This window comes from Lucilia sericata, unplaced genomic scaffold (genome assembly GCF_015586225.1).
Source record: "Lucilia sericata isolate MDLA Ls3-8-SP2 unplaced genomic scaffold, ASM1558622v1 Contig000283F_arrow, whole genome shotgun sequence".
In the NCBI taxonomy this organism is placed as follows: domain Eukaryota; kingdom Metazoa; phylum Arthropoda; class Insecta; order Diptera; family Calliphoridae; genus Lucilia; species Lucilia sericata.
Window position 1 is genome coordinate 295412 of NW_023994308.1, and position 23059 is coordinate 318470.

A 23059-nucleotide genomic window follows, 5' to 3' on the forward strand; every position below is an offset into this window, starting at 1 on the left:
TATGTGAGTGAGTGTGATTTTAAAAGTGGGTGGCAGGCAGGCAGTGGCTTTGTTGAATGTGTTCACATTAGTGCGAATTTTAAAATTTTACAAAATGCTTATAAATTTTTATTAAATATAAGTTAATGTGAGAGTGCTTTATATGTTCTTTAATATGTGTTTATGCATAAAATTTTTATTATTTCAGTGAATCTATTTTTATTGAAATTTATCTGATGTTTAAAGGTGTATGTTTAATTGCTAAAAAATTGTAATGAATTTTATTTTTTTATTAAAATTAACAATTTAGGTTCAAATGATATTTAACCTGCGTAAAGAGGTAGTGTTATCGAGTTTAAGTTTTGAATTCATGGTTTCATCAGGGGCATAGCCAGGGGTCCGCAAAGTAGGACCTGAGGTATGTTAAATTTTTAAAACGATCCAATTTCTTCGTTTGTACATACATATACAGAAGTTTGTTGGTGTAGGTTTGGTATGTAATTGTATCGCACAAAATAGATTCTAAAGACGACAAATCGTATCTCTAAGGCCAATTGACATTATCATATCGGTTGTTAACACGATTATGGAACTTAATGCACAAAAGATCACATTTTTGATGACCCTTAAAAAGGGCGTTTATCGACGTTATTCACCGTTTTCTCGTCCCTCAGTCGCACAACCACATCACAAGGCTCTGTTGCTTCGGCATAAACATCTAGAGACGCATTTAGTAGTCCGAAATATTCAGCTAGTAGATCAGAATCCCTCTGTAAGTCTTAATAACTGTATGTAAAAGGAGGTAGGAACCAAAGTCAAACGAACCAAATAATTCCCCTTCAAGCTGGAAATTTCCCTGTAGTAAAAAGAATACTAAATCAGTACTAGTCTTTCGTTGGGCAAAGGAAACTTTTCCGAAAATTCACCAATTTACATCAGTTCCATTCTGAGATCATAAACAACGATCTACGGAATGACAAGAAACTACCGAATGTCAACGTGACATATACCGACGCCTTACTACCCGAAGAGTAAAAGATACACAATGGGTTCAGGAATCTAACAAAAGTGGCTCTGTCATATCTTCCTGTGATATCTGTTGAGACATCAACAGCACCGACGATCGAATCCTGATACATATATGGCATTTTGATATATCAGTTCTTAAACCAACATCCCAAAGGAACCTCAACCAGCCAGGATAAAGTCCGCCGTAGTAGTAGATTACCTGCCACTCTGGTTAGTCCCCATGTCAAATCATTTCAAGGAAAGGCCGATAATGCATTTGATCATCACCAGTTTATAGTCCCGCTATACTAGAGGCACCTCTTTTCCCCGGGAATTGCAATTACACCAGAATGAAAATTTTATCAAGGCAACATGGCCCCGGGGTGATTATTTCGATGAGTTACAAATGGAATGACAAAACAAGTAAGAAATTATAGTCGGGCGACGCCGACCATATACTAACCTACACCTGTTAAAAAAATAAAATGTGATTTAGTTTTCATAATAAAGCATTTAAGTTGAATTGTACCTTGCCTCAGATATACATAAGCCATTTATTGTTGAATAAAATTGTGGACATTTAAGTCAAATTTTGAAGGGGGCTTTGTATAGGGGCTGTGGTCAAATAAGACCCTATAATTATAAAATTCATGAGAGTCATAACGGCTAGAACTTGGTTTTGCAGCTTTTTGTCGAGATACGATTATATTAAACATAATTATGAACTTAAAAGCCCTATTCGTCGGGTTCAGTTGTATGGGGGCATGGTGAAATCATGGACCGTTGTTAACCATTTTCAATAGGTTTCGTTTCTCGTACCATTTCAATAGGCTTCGTTTCCCGTACCATAGAAGATCATGTGTCAAATTTTATTGAATTATTTTCAAAATTGCGACCTGTAGTTTGATTACAAGCTTTACATGGACGGACGGACAGACGGACATAGCTAAATCGACTCAGAAAATGAGTCTATGGTGGGTATAGGACCAATATTATTGTGCGTTACAAACATCAGCACAAACCCAATATACCCTCCCCACTAAAGTGGTGTTGGGTATAACTAATATAACCCTCATAATTTTTAAGGTGGGTGTTCAACTAGAGCTTAAATTGTTGAAGAAACTTATCAGTGCTGTGAAAATAATACTCTGTAGAATTTTGAATTTGATTTGCGAAAAAAAATGGTCAGAAAAAAAAATTTTTTTAAACAAATTGCTGATAAAATATATTTTTTAAAAACTTTACATTTAGTTGCAATCAAACCATTCAATTGTAAAATTGTGAAATAAAAATGCAGAATTTAATAAAATTTTTCACAATTTATGTACTTCTGTTTACAGTATTGAGAAAAGCCTCAGCTGACATTCCCACTTTGGAGGTAAATTTTATAAATTAAAGACAGCAAACCCAAAATGTCTGATATTTTTCTTTCAGCAGAATAATTATGAGTATAATTCAATGGTGACTATGGCTTTATTTAATAAATTAAATATGTTGATAAATGAAACACAAAAGTTTAATGAACAATTTAAAAATTTTAACAAAAGGTATATAAAGAATTCACAATTTTCAATGGAATAAAAAATATTTTATCATTTGCAGATTACAATCTCTCGAAAATATAAGAAAATTCAATCTGCAGAACTTTAAAACAGAAATACGAGAACTGCTAAAGCAAAACTATTTGAAAATGGAAAATTCCTTGTGGCAAATGAATGAGAAAGTATTGGAAAAGTAATTATGAAAAAACACATAGAAATTTATAATTAACTCTCATTTACTTTAGCTTTGAATTGCAGAATAAGACACTAAAAAATTTGACCACAGATGTTGGAGTTCTCAAAAATTTTGATGCCGCTTCTTTAAAACAAAATCACAATTGGCAAACTATTCTACGACGACAAGATGGTTCTGAGAATTTCAATCGTACTTGGAATGAATATAAAACTGGTTTTGGTCAGAAAAATGGAGAATTTTTCATTGGCCTTGAGAAATTACATATCATGACCATGTATTCCGAACCTCAAGAACTCTTGATTATTTTACAGGATTTCGCTAATCAAACACGTTATGCCAAGTACAATGATTTTTTAATAGGCAGTGAAAATGAAAAATATACAATTAAAAAATTAGGAAAATTCTATGGTGATGCCAAGGATTCATTTTCACAACATTTAAATTATGCTTTTTCCACCTACGATCAGGATAATGCTAATGCCACAATGTCCCATTGTGCAAAAGAGTATCCAGGTGGTTGGTGGTTTTCGAGTTGTTTCTATTCGTAAGTCCTCTTTTATGTTTATTTTGAAGTAAATAATTTAAATATTTTATTAATTACAGCCATTTAACTGGTCCCTATTTACGTCATTCTCAGATTGATAAAAAGAAAGAGCAGGGTATAGTTTGGTATGCATGGCATGGTGTGAATTATTCATTGAAATACGTAGAAATGTTGATAAGACCAAAATATGTTTGTAGGGACGAAGATTACTACTTGTATTTAATTTAATAAAAATATTTTTTATTTTTTCCAAGAAATACAAACAATTTTATCGCAAACTTATAAAACAGGTCCGGTATTGTATAAATAAATAATAATGAAGAAATAATTGGTGGTGTCGAATTTTTTGTGCAGGTTATGAATAATTTGGGTGATATTTCGAAAGGGACATTTAATAAGGGTTTATATTAATTAAGTGTTAAGTACTTCCGATGACCTTAAACATTTTTAGAGAATTCGGTTTGTATAACATTAACACGTCTAGTTTAAAATTTAGTCTAATATCTAGTCTAATATCTAGTCTATAGTCTAGTCTAGTCTATAGTCTAGTCTATAGTCTAGTCCCCCTATAGTCTATAGTCTAGTCTATAGTCTAGTCTAGAGTCTAGTCCTATAGTCTAGTCTATAGTCTAGTCTATAGTCTAGTCTATAGTCTAGTCTATAGTCTAGTCTATAGTCTAGTCTATAGTCTAGTCTATAGTCTAGTCTATAGTCTAGTCTATAGTCTAGTCTATAGTCTAGTCTATAGTCTAGTCTATAGTCTAGTCTATAGTCTAGTCTATAGTCTAGTCTATAGTTCTAGTCTATAGTCTAGTCTATAGTCTAGTCTATAGTCTAGTCTATAGTCTAGTCTATAGTCTAGTCTATAGTCTAGTCTATAGTCTAGTCTATAGTCTAGTCTATAGTCTAGTCTATAGTCTAGTCTATAGTCTAGTCTATAGTCTAGTCTATAGTCTAGTCTATAGTCTAGTCTATAGTCTAGTCTATAGTCTAGTCTATAGTCTAGTCTATAGTCTAGTCTATAGTCTAGTCTCTATAGTCTAGTCTATAGTCTAGTCTAGTCTATAGTCTAGTCTATAGTCTAGTCTATAGTCTAGTCTATAGTCTAGTCTATAGTCTAGTCTATAGTCTAGTCTATAGTCTAGTCTATAGTCTAGTCTATAGTCTAGTCTATAGTCTAGTCTATAGTCTAGTCTATAGTCTAGTCTATAGTCTAGTCTATAGTCTAGTCTATAGTCTAGTCTATAGTCTAGTCTATAGTCTAGTCTATAGTCTAGTCTATAGTCTAGTCTATAGTCTAGTCTATAGTCTAGTCTATAGTCTAGTCTATAGTCTAGTCTATAGTCTAGTCTATAGTCTAGTCTATAGTCTAGTCTATAGTCTAGTCTATAGTCTAGTCTATAGTCTAGTCTATAGTCTAGTCTATAGTCTAGTCTATAGTCTAGTCTATAGTCTAGTCTATAGTCTAGTCTATAGTCTAGTCTATAGTCTAGTCTATAGTCTAGTATATAGTCTAGTCTATAGTCTAGTCTATAGTCTAGTCTCTAGTCTAGTCTATAGTCTAGTCTATAGTCTAGTCTCTAGTCTAGTCTATAGTCTAGTCTATAGTCTAGTCTATAGTCTAGTCTATAGTCTAGTCTATAGTCTAGTCTATAGTCCTAGTCTATAGTCTAGTCCTATAGTCTAGTCTATATTCCTAGTCTATTAGTCTAGTCTATAGTCTAGTCTATAGTCTAGTCTATAGTCTAGTCTATAGTCTAGTCTATAGTCTAGTCTATAGTCTAGTCTATAGTCTAGTCTATAGTCTAGTCTATAGTCTAGTCTATAGTCTAGTCTATAGTCTAGTCTATAGTCTAGTCTATAGTCTAGTCTATAGTCTAGTCTATTAGTCTAGTCTATAGTCTAGTCTATAGTCTAGTCTATAGTCTAGTCTATAGTCTAGTCTATAGTCTAGTCTATAGTCTAGTCTATAGTCTAGTCTATAGTCTAGTCTATAGTCTAGTCTATAGTCTAGTCTGTAGTCTAGTCTATAGTCCTACGTAGTCTAGTCTATAGTCTAGTCTATAGTCTAGTCTATAGTCTAGTCTATAGTCTAGTCTATAGTCTAGTCTATAGTCTAGTCTATAGTCTAGTCTATAGTCTAGTCTATAGTCTAGTCTATAGTCTAGTCTATAGTCTAATCTATAGTCTAATCTATAGTCTAGTCTATAGTCTAGTCTATAGTCTAGTCTATAGTCTAGTCTATAGTCTAGTCTATAGTCTAGTCTATAGTCTAGTCTATAGCCTAGTCTATAGCCTAGTCTATAGTCTAGTCTATAGTCTAGTCTATAGTCTAGTCTATAGTCTAGTCTATAGCCTAGTCTATAGTCTAGTCTATAGTCTAGTCTATAGTCTAGTCTATAGTCTAGTCTATAGCCTAGTCTATAGTCTAGTCTATAGTCTAGTCTATAACTAGTCTATAGTCTAGTCTATAGTCTAGTCTATAACCTAGTCTATAATCTAGTCTATAATCTAGTCTATAGTCTAGTCTATAGTCTAGTCTATAACCTAGTCTATAATCTAGTCTATAGTCTAGTCTATAGTCTAGTCTATAGTCTAGTCTATAGTCTAGTCTATAGTCTAGTCTATAGTCTAGTCTATAGTCTAGTCTATAGTCTAGTCTATAGTCTAGTCTATAGTCTAGTCTATAGTCTAGTCTATAGTCTAGTCTATAGTCTAGTCTATAGTCTAGTCTATAGTCTAGTCTATAGTCTAGTCTATAGTCTAGTCTATAGTCTAGTCTATAGTCTAGTCTATAGTCTAGTCTATAGTCTAGTCTATAGTCTAGTCTAGTATACAGACTTCGTGTACAAAACAATTTTGTAAATGCAAATTTTTAAAATGCCGATATTTATACCAGTTAAGGATTCAGTAAATAAATCATTCTAATCGGAGAGTGTAAAGAGCTTAAGCATCTTATTTTAACAAAAACTATAAGTATATAGTTAAAGACGATATCCTTGTAATATCTAATATAAAAAATGCAAAAACAACTATTTTCCATAATATAATTAAAATGTTATATTATTATTCTCTTCGTAGGTATAAATATATGAGAATAATATAAATTCCATACATACCATAGTAAATGGATTATGAATACATACATACATATGTATATGTATGTTTTCTTTATTTAAAATTTTAATTTAGTGCAAGTAAGATGAAAGACAGTTAAATAGTATCCTTCCATCCATACATATTGTATATAAAATAAAATCACAGTGATTAAAAGTTTGGTTTTTACACCACAATCTGGGTCAGGTTATCGTCAACTACTATAAAAACAACAAAAATTACTTAAGGCTTTAGAGCTCAAGGGAATATCATCAACACACACACATAACATCATTCATGCTTTCATATCTTTTTTTTTATTTTACAACATTCATAGCTTTTTTGTTTATTTTCTTTTTTAATTCTTTTTTGCAATTGTAACGAAGGATGTTTTGACGCTGGTGTTTATTTGTAACATTTAATTTAATGAAATATTTCCGAGTCTTTTCTAAAATTGCAAAATAATTTAATGCCAGAGCAATGGTGTTAGTTACATATGCAGCCTTTCGCCATAGTGGGGAAAGTATTTTATGTGTTTATATGGAAATACACTTAGTCGGCCTTGTCCTGTTATATAATATCCTACTCCAGACCTCAAAAAGGAGAATTAGTATGGCCTATAGGAACAATTACGACTCGATTTTCAAAATTCGATAAAGTATTTTGTTATCTAAACCGGTTTTTTGTGATAGAAAGGAAATAGCTTGCAACTTTGCGTTAGAATTGTTGGATGTCTTGGAATTTGGATTAGGAGTTCATAGAAACCATTTACCGAAATTGACAGAATGATTGATAGAAAAAAAAATAACTATAACATTACTCATTTCGCGGTTGAGTGCATGTTGATAAGATGTGTAGCAATTAAGTTGATTGTTATGCCTATTAATTTGTCTTGTAATTAGTAGTGATGTTATTAATTAGCAATGATTAATGATATAATATCCGCTAGGACTAATTAAAGCTTTCTGTTCATAAATGTATTTCTGAGAATTTATAGCATTAATTAATGATTTTACTTTGCTAATAGCATTTGATTTACTAATAGTAGATTGAATATTCAATGATGAATTTTTTATATTTTTAAAATTAAGTAAATCTTTAAATAATAAAATTTTTAAATTTCTAAAAAAATAGCTTTTAATGTCATTTTGTATTTAATTGCATTTACTTTTTTCGAGTAATAAAATTTTCTTTAATGCTGTTTTACACCATCAATCCTCACGCCTTTTTGTTTCTAATCCCACTGTTTTTTTTTTCTCTCTCTCTCTCTCTGACCAATGCTTTCTCACATAAAGCAACCATTAAAACCAAATTTTCAAAGCAAAACCATTTTGTTTTTTTTTTTCTCTAAATATAAATTGTGTAATTTTATGCATTTTATTTTACCAAACCTTTTTTGTTTACAGTTATTTAATTATTTTTGTATACGAAAAAAAAACCACAACCACAAAAAACAACATTTCTAAAAGATTAAAGTAAAACTGAATAAAAAAATTGTGCTCATAAAAACAAGTTTTAAATTAACTTGAGTTTTGATACAAAATTAAAAGCAAAATATATGTAAGTTTTTTTTTTCAATTGAGGAAAACAAAAACTGACAAAATTATTTACTGATTTTTTTTCGAAAATCCACCACTTTTCTCCGAAACTATAATAGAAGTGTTGGAGTTAGAATTAAGGCTAGATTTTTGGCTTGAAATAGGATTTTTCATTTGAAATATGATTAACGATTTTAGGTTTTCCTACAGTTTTGGCTAAAATATCGTGTAAGTTTAATAATGTAGGGTATAATAATACGTATACGTTATGTATATATTACGTATACGTAATATTTTTTTCATATTATGTATAGATAATAGACGTTTTATATATCAATAGATTGAAAACTAACTCCACTTTTTAAAAATTTGGAAATTTTTTAGAACGAAAATCATCTTACGAAAATCACTTCAGTACACAGAATTCTATTCGGTGTAGTTGTCATTTCGAAAATGAAATTTGAGTTTGTTAAAAAACCCTAACTTTTGAAAAGATGAGAAATTATTTTGTTATTGGAAATTACATCTGTCTGTATGTATTAGCAAATCAGATGCTCTCAACGATATATAAAATCATTAATTGAATTCATATTTTTTCATACATACTGCAAATTAACAGAAATACATTTATCTTTAAATTGGGATTAGAGTGAGTTAAATCATCAATCATTATATTTTCACTATTAATTATAAGACAAATTAATAGGAAATACAATCAATTTAATTGCTACACATCTAATCAGTACGAATTTAAGCATAAAATAATGAAAAGAACTGATTAATTAAAAAGAAATTTTACATGTACATGTCGCTCATTAACTATAAGACTGGAATAACTCAAAATTAGTTTGATTTTTATTCGGAAATTCACAAAAAACTGAAATTCACATTTTTCATATATTTCAATTCAGATTAGAAACACATAATATTTGATATTTTAGTGTACTACATGTGTACATTGTACATACATAGATACATATGTATGTATATGTGATTCGTGTGACATCCTGTAATGTAGTGGTAAGTGTTATATTCTGGTAGACCGAAATTCGTGTGTTCGGTCAAGTCGTATTCCTTCTACATAGAACTAACTAACTAACTAACTAACTAACTAACTAACTAACTAACTAACTAACTAACTAACTAACTAACTAACTAACTAACTACTAACTAACTAACTAACTAACTAACTAACTAACTAACTAACTAACTAACTAACTAACTAACTAACTAACTAACTAACTACTAACTAACTAACTAACTACTAACTACTAACTAACTAACTAACTACTAACTAACTAACTAACTAACTAACTAACTAACTAACTAACTAACTAACTAACTAACTAACTAACTAACTAACTAACTAACTAACTAACTAACTAACTAACTAACTAACTAACTAACTAACTAACTAACTACTAACTAACTAACTAACTAACTAACTACTAACTAACTAACTAACTAACTAACTAACTAACTAACTAACTAACTAACTAACTAACTAACTAACTAACTAACTAACTAACTAACTAACTAACTAACTAACTAACTAACTAACTAACTAACTAACTAACTAACTAACTAACTAACTAACTAACTAACTAACTAACTACTAACTAACTAACTAACTAACTAACTAACTAACTAACTAACTAACTAACTAACTACTAACTAACTAACTAACTAACTAACTACTAACTAACTAACTAACTAACTAACTAACTAACTAACTACTAACTAACTAACTAACTACTAACTAACTAACGAACTAACTAACTAACTAACTAACTAACTAACTAACTAACTACTAACTAACTAACTAACTAACTAACTAACTAACTAACTAACTACACTAACTAACTAACTAACTAACTAACTAACTAACTAACTAACTAACTAACTAACTAACTAACTAACTAACTAACTAACTAACTAACTAACTAACTAACTAACTAACGAACTAACTAACTAACTAACTAACTAACTAACTAACTAACTAACTACTAACTAACTAACTAACTAACTAACTAACTAACTAACTAACTAACTAACTAACTAACTAACTACTAACTAACTAACTAACTAACTAACTAACTAACTAACTACTAACTAACTAACTAACTACTACTAACTAACTAACTAACTAACTAACTAACTAACTAACTAACTAACTAACTAACTAACTAACTAACTAACTAACTAACTAACTAACTAACTAACTAACTAACTAACTAACTAACTAACTAACTAACTAACTAACTAACTAACTAACTAACTAACTAACTAACTAACTAACTAACTAACTAACTAACTAACTAACTAACTAACTAACTAACTAACTAACTAACTAACTAATAACTAACTAACTAACTAACTAACTAACTAACTAACTAACTAACTAACTAACTAACTAACTAACTACTAACTAACTAACTAACTAACTAACTAACTAACTACTAACTACTAACTACCTAACTAACTAACTAACTAACTACTAACTAACTAACTAACTAACTACTAACTACTAACTAACTAACTAACTACTACTAACTAACTAACTAACTAACTAACTAACTAACTACTAACTAACTACTAACTAACTAACTAACTAACTAACTAACTACTAACTAACTACTAACTAACTAACTAACTAACTAAACTAACTAACTAACTAACTAACTAACTAACTAACTAACTAACTAACTAACTAACTAACTAACTAACTACTAACTAACTACTAACTAACTACTAACTAACTAACTAACTAACTAACTAACTAACTAACTAACTAACTACTAACTCTAACTAACTAACTAACTAACTAACTACTAACTAACTAACTAACTAACTAACACTACTAACTAACTAACTAACTACTACTAACTAACTAACTAACTAACTACTAACTAACTAACTAACTAACTAACTAACTACTAACTAACAACTAACTTTCGAGCTGAAGTTACATACGTATACTTCATCTTTCTTATTACTCGTACTTCATATTACTCATACGCCCATATACATTCATAATGCACAACGGATATATTATTAATAAGCGATTTCGAATAGAATCCATAAAATTTTAATGACAGCCTCTTATAAAACTGGTCTGAACTGGAATACTCTTTCAAGAGAAAGTATAATAAACTTGAAGACTTTAATTCTTTACTAACTAGCTTTAATTTTAAATCTTATACATTTCCATCCAAAGTCGCAAAAGTAACAAAATCTATGATCAGTTATGTATTCCTCTCGTACTATCACTAACAGCAATAAGCATTGTTTTTTAACTTTTAAGCAAAAATATGTCAAGTAATTGGACTTTTTTATGTCAAGCGAATTTTTCCATTCATATGCTCTTTTCCAACTAAAAAAAAAAAAAAACATTTCCAATTTCCCACCATTAGTTGCACACTGTTAGAGTCGTACAAATTCACTTGTGTGATAGTTACTTTTGATAGTTCATATCAAAAAGTTTAGCTACTTGATATTTTATAACTTTTCTTTTCATATACGTTACCAAAACAACCAATATCCGAAAACTGAATTTTGAATAAACTAAAGTTTTTTTTTTTTTTTTTTTGCAAAAATACTGTATTTTTTTGGTTTTGGTAAGTAAAAGTGTTCATATTTTTTAAAGCCTGAAAATAAAGTTTTTACATTTACACCACTCACAAATAACTGAAAATACAAACAAGTACACACACTCATACACAGATGCCAAACACAAATACAAACAGACAGTAATTCTCGTTCTTATACATACACAAGAGTTTTATGAATGAACAAATACAATTTAAAGTAGAGTACGAGTATGAGAACGAGTACGAGTGCAACTACATTGTAAATGTTCATTATAAAACTACAACACTCTGGATTGTTGGATTGTCGGTGGATGGATAGAAGGTAGGACAGACGGATGGATGAATGTTTTGTTGGCTGGATACATGGTTAAATGAATGAAGAAATGTTTTATTTGTTTAAATATAAGTATGCAAGTGTATTTAAGTTTAAGCTTAAAATACATATCAGTGTGAGTATTTGTTCAATACACACACATACACACATAGTGAAAACAGTAGAGTCATGTTAATACATACACTCACACATGTCCTGACACACTCTGCAAAATGTCAATAAAAATGAAAACTGATGTTATGTACGGCAGTTTTGGTTATTTTATTTTTTTTATATTTTTTTTTTTCTTAAATTTTATTTTTCTTGTTGGAGTTTTATTTGTTTTTTTCCTCACAAATCTGCACTACACCAGATTTTACTAACTGACTTCAAACCAAAATTTCAACTAAAATTATGCATGAGATTCAGGCTGAAATTATGTTTAAAGATGAGTCGTCGTCATCTTTTCTAACCATTTAAGCCACACAGCTGCAGCAAAAATAAAATGCAAAAAAAAAAAAAAAAAAAAACAATATGCAATAGAAATAGAAATGTTGCCATAGTAGCAGCAGTAGCAACAAAAGAAGAAGAAAAAAGTATGTTAGCCACTATAATAACCAGTGGAATAAGAGAAAAAACACTATAAAACAAACAATTGTCTATTGTATGAGGATGTTTTTTGTATTTGTATATCTGCGTGCGTGTGGTTGTATGCACTCAGTAAATTGTGGTTAAAAGAATTGCATCATACATACACACTTGCAATGTGAAGGCAGCTGCAATGCTTTTATTGAAATTCATATTTATAGATGTGTGGGTATGTGTCGATTTATGATATTGTCCTCGTTGTACGTGGTCAGTTAAAGGCACTTGGTATTCCAGATCTTTTTATATAAGTAATGAAATTTTTGGTTCAGTATTATGTCTTCATGAAGTGAAGTTTTAATTTAATTTCAATCACAAGGTACTTATTTAATCACTATTTAGCTTAGCTGATACTAGTTTTCTATTGCAGGCTATTTTATTACAACTTCCAATTTGGTTCAGAGTCTTTACATTTAGGCTGTTTTGAAACATAAAATCAGAGTTTTTTTAAAACTTGGTAAGAGAGATATTAATACGTCAGACGGATAAGATATGGACTACAAAGAGGATGAGGTATAACTTCCCAACCGCTTCTTTCTTCTTAACATTGCATTTATCTTGTCTTGTTTCCCGATCAATTTTAATTGCAAACGAATTAGTTGCATTCGTTACAGTTAAGTGGTTTACGTGAACACCAAGTGTTGAGCTTATTTCATGGTGGTAATTTTAAAAACAGGTAAGGTTGATAGGAGGATGTATACTACATCAAATCTGATGAAATGCACGTAGACCACTATCGAGCTTGTTGTGCGCTTCTTTTCATGAAAAAAATTTATTCCCTGAATGTAATATTTTTCATTATTCAAACACTCAGTTTCCTTGACGTAATTCCTAAGAATTTTCCAATCAGTGTTAGTCAGGAATGTTATTTCCGGAATTATATCATTTCCAAGATACTTGCATCTAACTTCGACGAATGCCTGACATTGGTAAAGAAATTGCTCCAGAGTTTCACTGTCCTCTCCACATTATCTACATTCGTCTGAATCCGCACGTCCAATTTTGTGTAGATGTGCTCGTAATCTTTTGTGTCCACAATACGTACCATCATACTAATCTCAGACTTGCTCATTTTAAGGAGTTTTCTCGTCTTATTTGTAGTTCTACCCACCGTTTCATTATTCCAAGAGGCCTTATGGGATTCTCTCACCCATATTTTTAATTCAGCATTTGTTGCGTCAAAAGGTTTTTTCATTCGACAGATTAACTACCTCGAGCTCCCTTCCCTTTATAACTATTACATTCGTGTGTGTGGCCTGGTACCCATACGATGTGTGGCCTGGTACCCATATGATGTAAACCTTACCTCTGGGAGAATAATCAGTTAAAGCTTAAAGCTAATTTTAAAACCAAATGGTGAGTTTATTAGACGACTCACATCCACCCCCTTATGCTTCTTACACGCCGTTTGCAATTTTTGTACATAGTTTTGCCTGTACATGAACAAGTACTCGAGCTGTCTAATCTCTGACCATTGCTGCCCATTGCTTATGTTTCGAGATGCAAAAACATCGCCTTCGTTTACAACTAAACATATAGGATGACCTCTGTTTATTCGGTAACATCGTAATCGGTAGACCGAAATACGAATGCATCAAATAAGCCGAGGACTTGACTTACTCACAGAGAGTGATAAATCTGATACAAACCACGTAAACCCCGAACATACCCGAACAAGGAACGAAATTTCAGTGCTATCAGATACCTTATATCTATCATCAATCAACCATGCACACTTCTCATTCACCCAGTGATTGAAGTAAGACCGTAAAGGCAGGTGTTAAAGCATATCGACATTTTGTGGTTAATCTGATATGAACTGAGTAAACCTTGAACACTTCACCATTCAATCCAACACACTCATTGAGAAAAACATCCGAAACACTCACTCTAGATATATGGGTGGGTGATGCCCGCTTACTCAACTCTCTACATCCATTCCATATCAAATACACTTTACATGAACTCATTTCCAACGCTTAGTCACACAGCCACCACATGTACCCCGAAGGGACCCCTCCAATAACCGGAACAAGACAATGACCGTAACTCTACCCTGTGGGCTAGCGGTTCTTGTGGAACAAGATTATGTGGTTGTCTGGTTTGACTCCATATCAAAATATTCCTAGGAGGGGTTGAGGATACATTTGATCATCACCAGTTTATAGTCCCGGCAGACTAGAGGTACTGGTAGCACTTTTTTTCCCGGGATTGCAATAACACCAAGATGAGGTCTATCAGAAAGTAACATGCCTCCGGAGCGACATGAGAAGAGAATATATAAGTTTGTAATTCCGTTTATAATTTCTACGAAATAATTTTCCGATCGTATGAAGTATATACGTATACTCCGTGTCCTTATACATATGTATATAGCGGAGTCGATTAGGCTGTGTCCGTCTGTCTGTCCATCTGTAAAACATGCTTTCAAAGAGTTTCCTGCTTAAAATCAACAAAATCGGTCTATAAATAACGGAGATAAGAACTAAAATTAAAAGTGATTTTTTTGTTGTATGCTCAAACAAAACAAAATAACAACAACAACATGCATCATCATACCGCATATATTATTCTTGTAAATGAGAAACATAATCGAATATATATATATACATACATATATATCCTGAAGGAGTAAAATTCTATAAGAGTAAATTTTTGGTTCTTTTATACCCACCATCAAAAAAGATGGGGGGCATATTGATTTTGTTATTCCGTTTGTAACACATCTAAATATTGATCATAGATCCACAAAAGTATATATAATCTGGGTCCTTGTTTTATTTTAAGACGATCTAGCCATGTCTATCCGTCTATCTGTCCGTCCATCCGTATATATGTCCGTCCGTGCGTCTATCTGTCCTTCCGTCTGTCTGTCTGTTGAAAGCACAATAGAGTCCGAAGGAAAGAGCTAGAGAGTGCGGTTTGATGGTGGGTCTTTTATAATATCAAGTATATTTGCAATCATTCTATATTTCAGTTCCACTTTGGTCTCAAGCGAAGACTAGATCTAGATTTTAGATTTTTTTCAAAATTATGGCCGTTAAGAGAGCTTTTAGTGTCGGTAGGTTGTTTGCTCTTGCATTCATTTTAAAATATGTATTTATGTTTTTTTCATAATCATACATACCTCTACGACTATAACGATTTAGTAAAGAGTCAAATACAAAGCAAGAATGGAAAAAAATCAGAGTAAATGCTAATTTTTTGCTGTGAAGAGGGTTTTTTGTGAAAAAATTATATTATTATGCAAAAATGTTTTCTAGAAAACAAAATTTTTTTATGAAATGTGTTTTTTTTGTTCTCTGGCTCTTGTTAAAAAGAAAGTATGTATGTGGTTTATTGAAAATAATTGGGTCGATTTTTAAATTTTTACGCTAGCAAAGGTAGAAAATATCTTTGCAAGTTAAATCATGTATAAATTATTTAATAAAAGAACAGGAAAAGGTAATAAGGTGAGGCAGCGAATGCATAGAAGTTAAAGGGATTGTAGAGAGATAATAACCTATAAATTTAAAACTGCACAGATCGCAACTGCTGTTCGATCTCCCATAGTTGGGCCTTGACGTCAATTGCTCTATTTTGGCTTTAATATTGCTAATATCAAGTTCATACCACCAACCAGTAAAACCAGCAAGTTTACAAATTGCAACAAATTATGGTTGGAAAACTATATGACTACCACCCTGGTAGCTAGTTTCTTTATTTACTTTGTTTTACAATTTCTAGGGTTACGTTGGCTATTATGTCTTGAAATAGAAAAAAGTGCATGATTTTTAGTTTATAAAATCAAAGCACAACACGCTATTCTATGAGGATTATGAGGAGGAGCACTGATGTGCAGTATACTCCTACCCAACACAATATTGCCTTCAGATCCTTTTAGTTTTTTTATTATTATTGTTGATGTTAATAAACAAAACAATCAGTTAACCGTTACAAGAATTGTCAGGCATTTTATATGTATATTTTTTCTAAGCTCAAGGTTTACTGCTATAGTTTAGTATTATTTTACTGTTTATTTTTATTATTAAATAACTATTTACAGTTGGTGCTCATTCCACCTTCCAACCCATGCATCTGTATCTGGATTATTACAAACCCAACTATAGCATTGCCTTATATTGTTAGTTTGTCATATTGTATTATTTTTTCGTATTCGTTTTTTTTATATCTAAAAGGATATAAAGGATGTTGTCATTTTTTTCTTCTAGCAATATTTATGCTCTTGCCTTCATTATTAATTCGAGTTTATGTTAAAGAAAACAAAATACAGCTAAAGAAACAAAACTTAAATAAAGATACAATCTCTGTAATGGCCATCAGAATTTTTATGTCTGCCTGTGAGTGTATATGTAAGTGTTTTGTACTTGTATTTGGAAAGTAGTAAAGAAAACAGCAAAAAAAAATTCAACAATAAACAACACATTGTTACTATGCAACACCAAAAAAAAAACTATTTACAATTTGCTGTTGTAATGTAACAAGAATGGCAAAAGTGGCAGCAAAAAGAATAGATAAAACAAACTAAACATTTTTCAGTCTATTGTGCTAAACACAACAATTGCCTTCAATTCATTATTATTACCACTACAACATTTATGCCAAACACACACTAATATTTAGACACAGATACACCACACACTCTTAAACCACTAACAGACTGCACTGTAGACTTAAAAAAAAACTTAAACGCTGCATTAGGGCGCATGTCTTAAATAAACATAAATTGTAATAAAAAACACTATTAGACCATGACAACTAAAGACACAACAATATGTCAGCCATCCTTCATTTTTTTTGTTACCAAAAAATACTAATAAATTGGAAAAAGGCATATGACCATGTCGTTGCATGAATCCAATATCAGTGAAATTATACACAAATTTTAAATAAATTTTAATTAAATTGTGAAGAGAAAAATTCATAGTTAAATTTTCACTGAAAGGAAAATTAAGATACATACATAGTTCTAGTTCAGTTCTGTTCTAGTGTAGTTCTAGTTCAGTTCTACTTCAGTTCTAGTTCAGTTCTAGTTCAGTTCTAGTTCAGTTCTAGTTCAGTTCCAGTTCAGTTCTAGTTCAGTTCTAGTTCAGTTCTAGTTCAGTTCTAGTTCAGTTCTAGTTCAGTTCTAGTTCAGTTCTAGTTCAGTTCTAGTTCAGTTCTAGTTCAGTTCTAGTTCAGTTCTAGTTCAGTTTTTCTTCTAGTTCAGTTCTAGTTCAGTTCTAGTTCAGTTCTAGTTCAGTTCTAGTTCAGTTCTAGTTCAGTTCTAGTTCAGTTCTAGTTCAGTTCTAGTTCAGTTCTAGTTCAGTTCTAGTTCAGTTCTAGTTCAGTTCTAGTTCAGTTCTAGTTCAGTTCTAGTTCAGTTCTAGTTCAGTTCTAGTTCAGTTCTAGTTCAGTTCTAGTTCAGTTCTAGTTCAGTTCTAGTTCAGTTCTAGTTCAGTTCTAGTTCAGTTCTAGTTCAGTTCTAGTTCAGTTCTAGTTCAGTTCTAGTTCAGTTCTAGTTCAGTTCTAGTTCAGTTCTAGTTCAGTTCTAGTTCAGTTCTAGTTCAGTTCTAGTTCAGTTCTAGTTCAGTTCTAGTTCAGTTCTAGTTCAGTTCTAGTTCAGTTCTAGTTCAGTTCTAGTTCAGTTCTAGTTCAGTTCTAGTTCAGTTCTAGTTCAGTTCTAGTTCAGTTCTAGTTCAGTTCTAGTCAGTTCTAGTTCTAGTTCAGTTCTAGTTCAGTTCTAGTTCAGTTCTAGTTCAGTTCTAGTTCAGTTCTAGTTCAGTTCTAGTTCAGTTCTAGTTCAGTTCTAGTTCAGTTCTAGTTCAGTTCTAGTCAGTTCTAGTTCAGTTCTAGTTCAGTTCTAGTTCAGTTCTAGTTCAGTTCTAGTTCAGTTCTAGTTCAGTTCTAGTTCAGTTCTAGTTCAGTTCTAGTTCAGTTCTAGTTCAGTAGTTCAGTTCTAGTTCAGTTCTAGTTCAGTTCTAGTTCAGTTCTAGTTCAGTTCTAGTCAGTTCTAGTTCAGTTCTAGTTCAGTTCTAGTTCAGTTCTAGTTCAGTTCTAGTTCAGTTCTAGTTCAGTTCTAGTTCAGTTCTAGTTCAGTTCTAGTTCAGTTCTAGTTCAGTTCTAGTTCAGTTCTAGTTCAGTTCTAGTTCAGTTCTAGTTCAGTTCTAGTTCAGTTCTAGTTCAGTTCTAGTTCAGTTCTAGTTCAGTTCTAGTTCAGTTCTAGTTCAGTTTCTAGTTCAGTTCTAGTTCAGTTCTAGTTCAGTTCTAGTTCAGTTCTAGTTCAGTTCTAGTTCAGTTCTAGTTCAGTTCTAGTTCAGTTCTAGTTCAGTTCTAGTTCAGTTCTAGTTCAGTTCTAGTTCAGTTCTAGTTCAGTTCTAGTTCAGTTCTAGTTCAGTTCTAGTTCAGTTCTAGTTCAGTTCTAGTTCAGTTCTAGTTCAGTTCTAGTTCAGTTCTAGTTCAGTTCTAGTTCAGTTCTAGTTCAGTTCTAGTTCAGTTCTAGTTCAGTTCTAGTTCAGTTCTAGTTCAGTTCTAGTTCAGTTCTAGTTCAGTTCTAGTTCAGTTTCTAGTTCAGTTCTAGTTCAGTTCTAGTTCAGTTCTAGTTCAGTTCTAGTTCAGTATAGTTCAGTTCTAGTTTCAGTTCTAGTTCAGTTCTAGTTCAGTTCTAGTTCAGTTCTAGTTCAGTTCTAGTTCAGTTCTAGTTCAGTTCTAGTTCAGTTCTAGTTCAGTTCTAGTTCAGTTCTAGTTCAGTCTGTCCTAGTTCAGTTCTAGTTCAGTTCTAGTTCAGTTCTAGTTCAGTTCTAGTTTCAGTTTCTAGTTCAGTTCTAGTTCAGTTCTAGTTCAGTTCTAGTTCAGTTCTAGTTCAGTTCTAGTTCAGTTCTAGTTCAGTTCTAGTTCAGTTCTAGTTCAGTTCTAGTTCAGTTCTAGTTCAGTTCTAGTTCAGTTCTAGTTCAGTTCTAGTTCAGTTCTAGTTCAGTTCTAGTTCTAGTTCTAGTTTCTAGTTTCTAGTTCAGTATCAGTTTATCGTAGTTCTTAGTTTCAGTTCTAGTTCAGTTCTAGTTCATCAGTTCTAGTCTCATGTGCTAGTTCAGTTCTAAGTTCAGTTCTAGTTCAGTTCTAGTTCAGTTCCAGTTCAGTTCTAGTCAGTTCTAGTTACAGTTCTAGGTTCAGTTCTAGTTCAGTTCTAGTTCAGTTTCTAGTTCAGGTTACTAGTTCAGTTCTAGTGTCAGTTTCTAGTTCAGTTCTAGTTCAGTTCTAGTTCAGTTCTAGTTACAGTTCTAGTTCAGTTTTAGTTCAGTTCTAGTTCAATTCTAGTTCTAGCTCAGTTCTAGTTCATTTCGAGTTCTTTTTTTTGTTTATTGTAGTTCATTTCTAATTATCAAACTGACTAACAAAAACTTTGTAGGATATTTAAATATATATTAGGTGCTAAAAATTGGTATAATTTTTCTAATCTTTCAAACTATATTAAAAAGAAAATAGCTGCAGCAACAACAACATAATAATAACAATAAATCCTACTGTTTTGTGGCAACATGATGGGTATAATGAAGGTTATTTCAAAAGATGTTTCCCAAAAAAATATTCTCTAATAAATAGATACATACATACATATATACAACCCCCCATGATTAATTGTATAACAAGTTCAAAAGATTACATGGAAGCATTTATTATTTACGTTACGCGGTGCAGAGGGGATAATAAGGAAAATAATATTTATGTGTGTTGAATAATGTTAAAAATAACAAGAAAATATATTAGAATGAAAAAAAAAAAGAAATCAAAAATAAATAGATATATAAAATACAACTAAAGTGTTTGTTATACATGTTGAAAAAACTTTATGTGAAAAATCACTCTAAGGAATTGTTTATACAATTTTGACTACATACTACTGCTACTGTTTGAGTAACACAGAAAAAAAGGACTTTAAACATAAAGAACATGGAGAGAAAGAATGTAGGAGCTTGTGTATATATGTGGTTTTTGACACCAGGGATGTGTCAAAAACATTTTTTGTATCTTTTTACTCGTTTACATGTTGTGATTTTGCTTTTAAAGAATTTGATATTTTTCTTTAAATTTAAAGTTGGAGCTAACTAACATGGACTGATACGTCCCTTAACAGGGGAGTGGTTGTTGTTGGCTTGTTAAAAATGTTGACAAAAGTTGTCAGGAAATTGTTGAAGTAATCAAGATGAAACATGGAATTTTATATTTTATTGAGCCAAATATTTTACCAAAAACAAAAAAACGATTTCTACTTGTTTTGATGAGTGGAACTAGTTTTGATTTCTACCGTTTAATACGCTTGCGCATAAGGTTTACATGGACAGCCAATCAGACAGACGCACAAACGGATGGACGGACATGGCTTAATCAACTCAGAAAGTGATACTGACTCAAAGCAGCTATTTTTATGTATTACAGTGTTGTGTGCACTTCAACTAAAATCTCATACCGAAATTTCAATTTAAAATTTTAGTCATTAAAGAATTATGATTAAAATTTTTTTAATTCTTCTTTTTTCCGATTTTTTCCTTTAGCGATGTTTTTCTGTCATAAACTACAACATTTAATTCCACCATAATAAACAAGCATAATTTGTTTTTTTTATAAACCACAAATTACAAGTGTCCTTTTTAATTTTACACAACAGTGATTACAAAAATAGAGAAAATACTTTTGAGCACGTTTCACGAGACGCGCGACCGTTTATTGAAATTTCAAATCAAAAATTCATGAAAAATAGAGAAATAAAAAATATATTTGAACATTTGAATATATGGCCAGACATGTTGGTATAATTAAAACCACAGGCATATTAACGCTTTTTCGACAGGTTTTTCTTTTTTCTGCTAAAATATCAACAGCCATTTTTAAAATGTTAAGCACATATACACTTAAAGCTGCATTAAAAGATGGGGTGTAGGGTTTTTCTTGCCGTTGTTTAAACAAATTCAATAGTAATACTAAGTAAAAGCAATTAAAAATGGCAAAAAAAAAAAATGTTTATGCTCTAATAAGTTAAAGAGGTTGATGTAATTGTAATGAATGTTGTGTTTGAACGAAAGAATGACTCTCTCATAAAATCCTTTATAATTGATTTATGCTGCATAGTTTATACAACTATTTTAAACATCAATAAATTATTTAGTAGAATATTTATAGTGTGATTGTTTTGTTGTGGAAACGATGTGAAAACCAATGTTTAATGTCATCAAATGTGTCAGAGAATTTGGAAGGGCCAAACACGGGTTGATGTTTTCAAATGAAAAAACAAAAGTTTTGACAGAGTGTGGTATTTCACAGTGATGAAAAAATAACTATTTCGGCAATAATTTAATCACTTCTAAATGACATCTGATTGCTTTTAAATCTCTTCTAAACTATTAGACAATAGACTAGACTAAAGACTAGAATATAGACTTGACTCAAGACTAGACTTAAAGACTAGACTAAGACTAGGACTAAAGACTACACTATAGACTAGACTAAAGACTACACTATAGTCTACACTATAGACTAGACTATAGACTAGACTATAGACTAGACTATAGCCTAGACTATAGACTAGACTATAGACTAGACTATAGGACTAGACTATAGACTAGACTATAGACTAGACTATAGACTAGGCTATAGACTAGGACTATAGACTAGATTATAGACTAGACTATAGAATAGGACTAGACTATAGACTAGACCTAGACTATAGACAAGACTAGACTAGACTAGACTAGACTAGACTAGACTAGACTAGACTAGACTAGACTAGACTAGACTAGACTATAGACTAGACTAGACTAGACTAGACTAGACTAGACTAGACTAGACTAGACTAGACTAGACTAGACTAAGACTAGACTATAGACTAGACTATAGACTAGACTATAGACTAGACTATAGACTAGACTATAGACTAGACTATAGACTAGACTATAGACTAGACTATAGACTAGATTATAGACTAGACTATAGACTAGACTATAGACTAGACTATAGACTAGACTATAGACTAGACTATAGACTAGACTATAGACTAGACTATAGACTAGACTATAGACTAGACTATAGACTAGACTATAGACTAGACTATAGACTAGACTATAGACTAGACTATAGACTAGACTATAGACTAGACTATAGACTAGACTATAGACTAGACTATAGACTAGACTATAGACTAGACTATAGACTAGACTATAGACTAGACTATAGACTAGACTATAGACTAGACTATAGACTAGACTATAGACTAGACTATAGACTAGACTATAGACTAGACTATAGACTAGACTATAGACTAGACTATAGACTTGACTATAGACTAGACTATAGACTAGACTATAGACTAGACTATAGACTAGACTATAGACTAGACTATAGACTAGACTATAGACTAGACTATAGACTAGACTATAGACTAGACTATAGACTAGACTCTAGACTAGACTATAGACTAGACTATAGACTAGACTATAGACTAGACTATAGACTAGACTATAGACTAGACTATTGACTAGACTATAGACTAGACTATAGACTAGACTATAGACTAGACTATAGACTAGACTATAGACTAGACTATAGACTAGACTATAGACTAGACTATAGACTAGACTAT

The 23059-nt window shown here is 31.3% G+C and overlaps 2 protein-coding genes across 11 annotated transcripts in view; one reads left to right on the forward strand and one right to left on the reverse strand.

Moving 5' to 3' along the window:
* LOC119603210 (band 7 protein AGAP004871-like) overlaps window positions 1–23059 on the reverse strand; it is an 87238-nt gene that overhangs the window by 43673 nt on the left and 20506 nt on the right. For 2 of the 8 annotated variants that reach the window (XM_037955174.1, XM_037955172.1), the window contains exon 1: window positions 12009–12185. The exons of 5 other annotated variants lie outside the window; for them this stretch is intronic. In XM_037955174.1, coding sequence (XP_037811102.1) covers window positions 12009–12018 — 10 coding nt within the window. In that variant the 5' untranslated portion in view covers window positions 12019–12185. Of the gene's footprint in view, window positions 1–12008; window positions 12186–23059 lie in introns of those variants that run through there. One more of the 8 variants, XM_037955173.1, reaches the window with a different exon arrangement.
* LOC119603211 (fibrinogen-like protein 1) lies at window positions 2247–3554 on the forward strand. Of its 3 annotated transcripts, none has more exons than XM_037955176.1 (5): window positions 2247–2365; window positions 2422–2534; window positions 2590–2721; window positions 2774–3268; window positions 3328–3554. In XM_037955176.1, exons 1-5 carry the CDS (start codon window positions 2279–2281, stop codon window positions 3494–3496), a joined length of 996 nt encoding a protein of 331 aa, XP_037811104.1. In that variant the 5' UTR covers window positions 2247–2278; the 3' UTR covers window positions 3497–3554. The 3 variants fall into 3 exon arrangements, with proteins under 3 accessions (XP_037811104.1, XP_037811105.1, XP_037811106.1); XM_037955177.1 differs by having other exon boundaries at window positions 2425–2534; XM_037955178.1 differs by lacking the exon at window positions 2422–2534 and having other exon boundaries at window positions 2266–2365.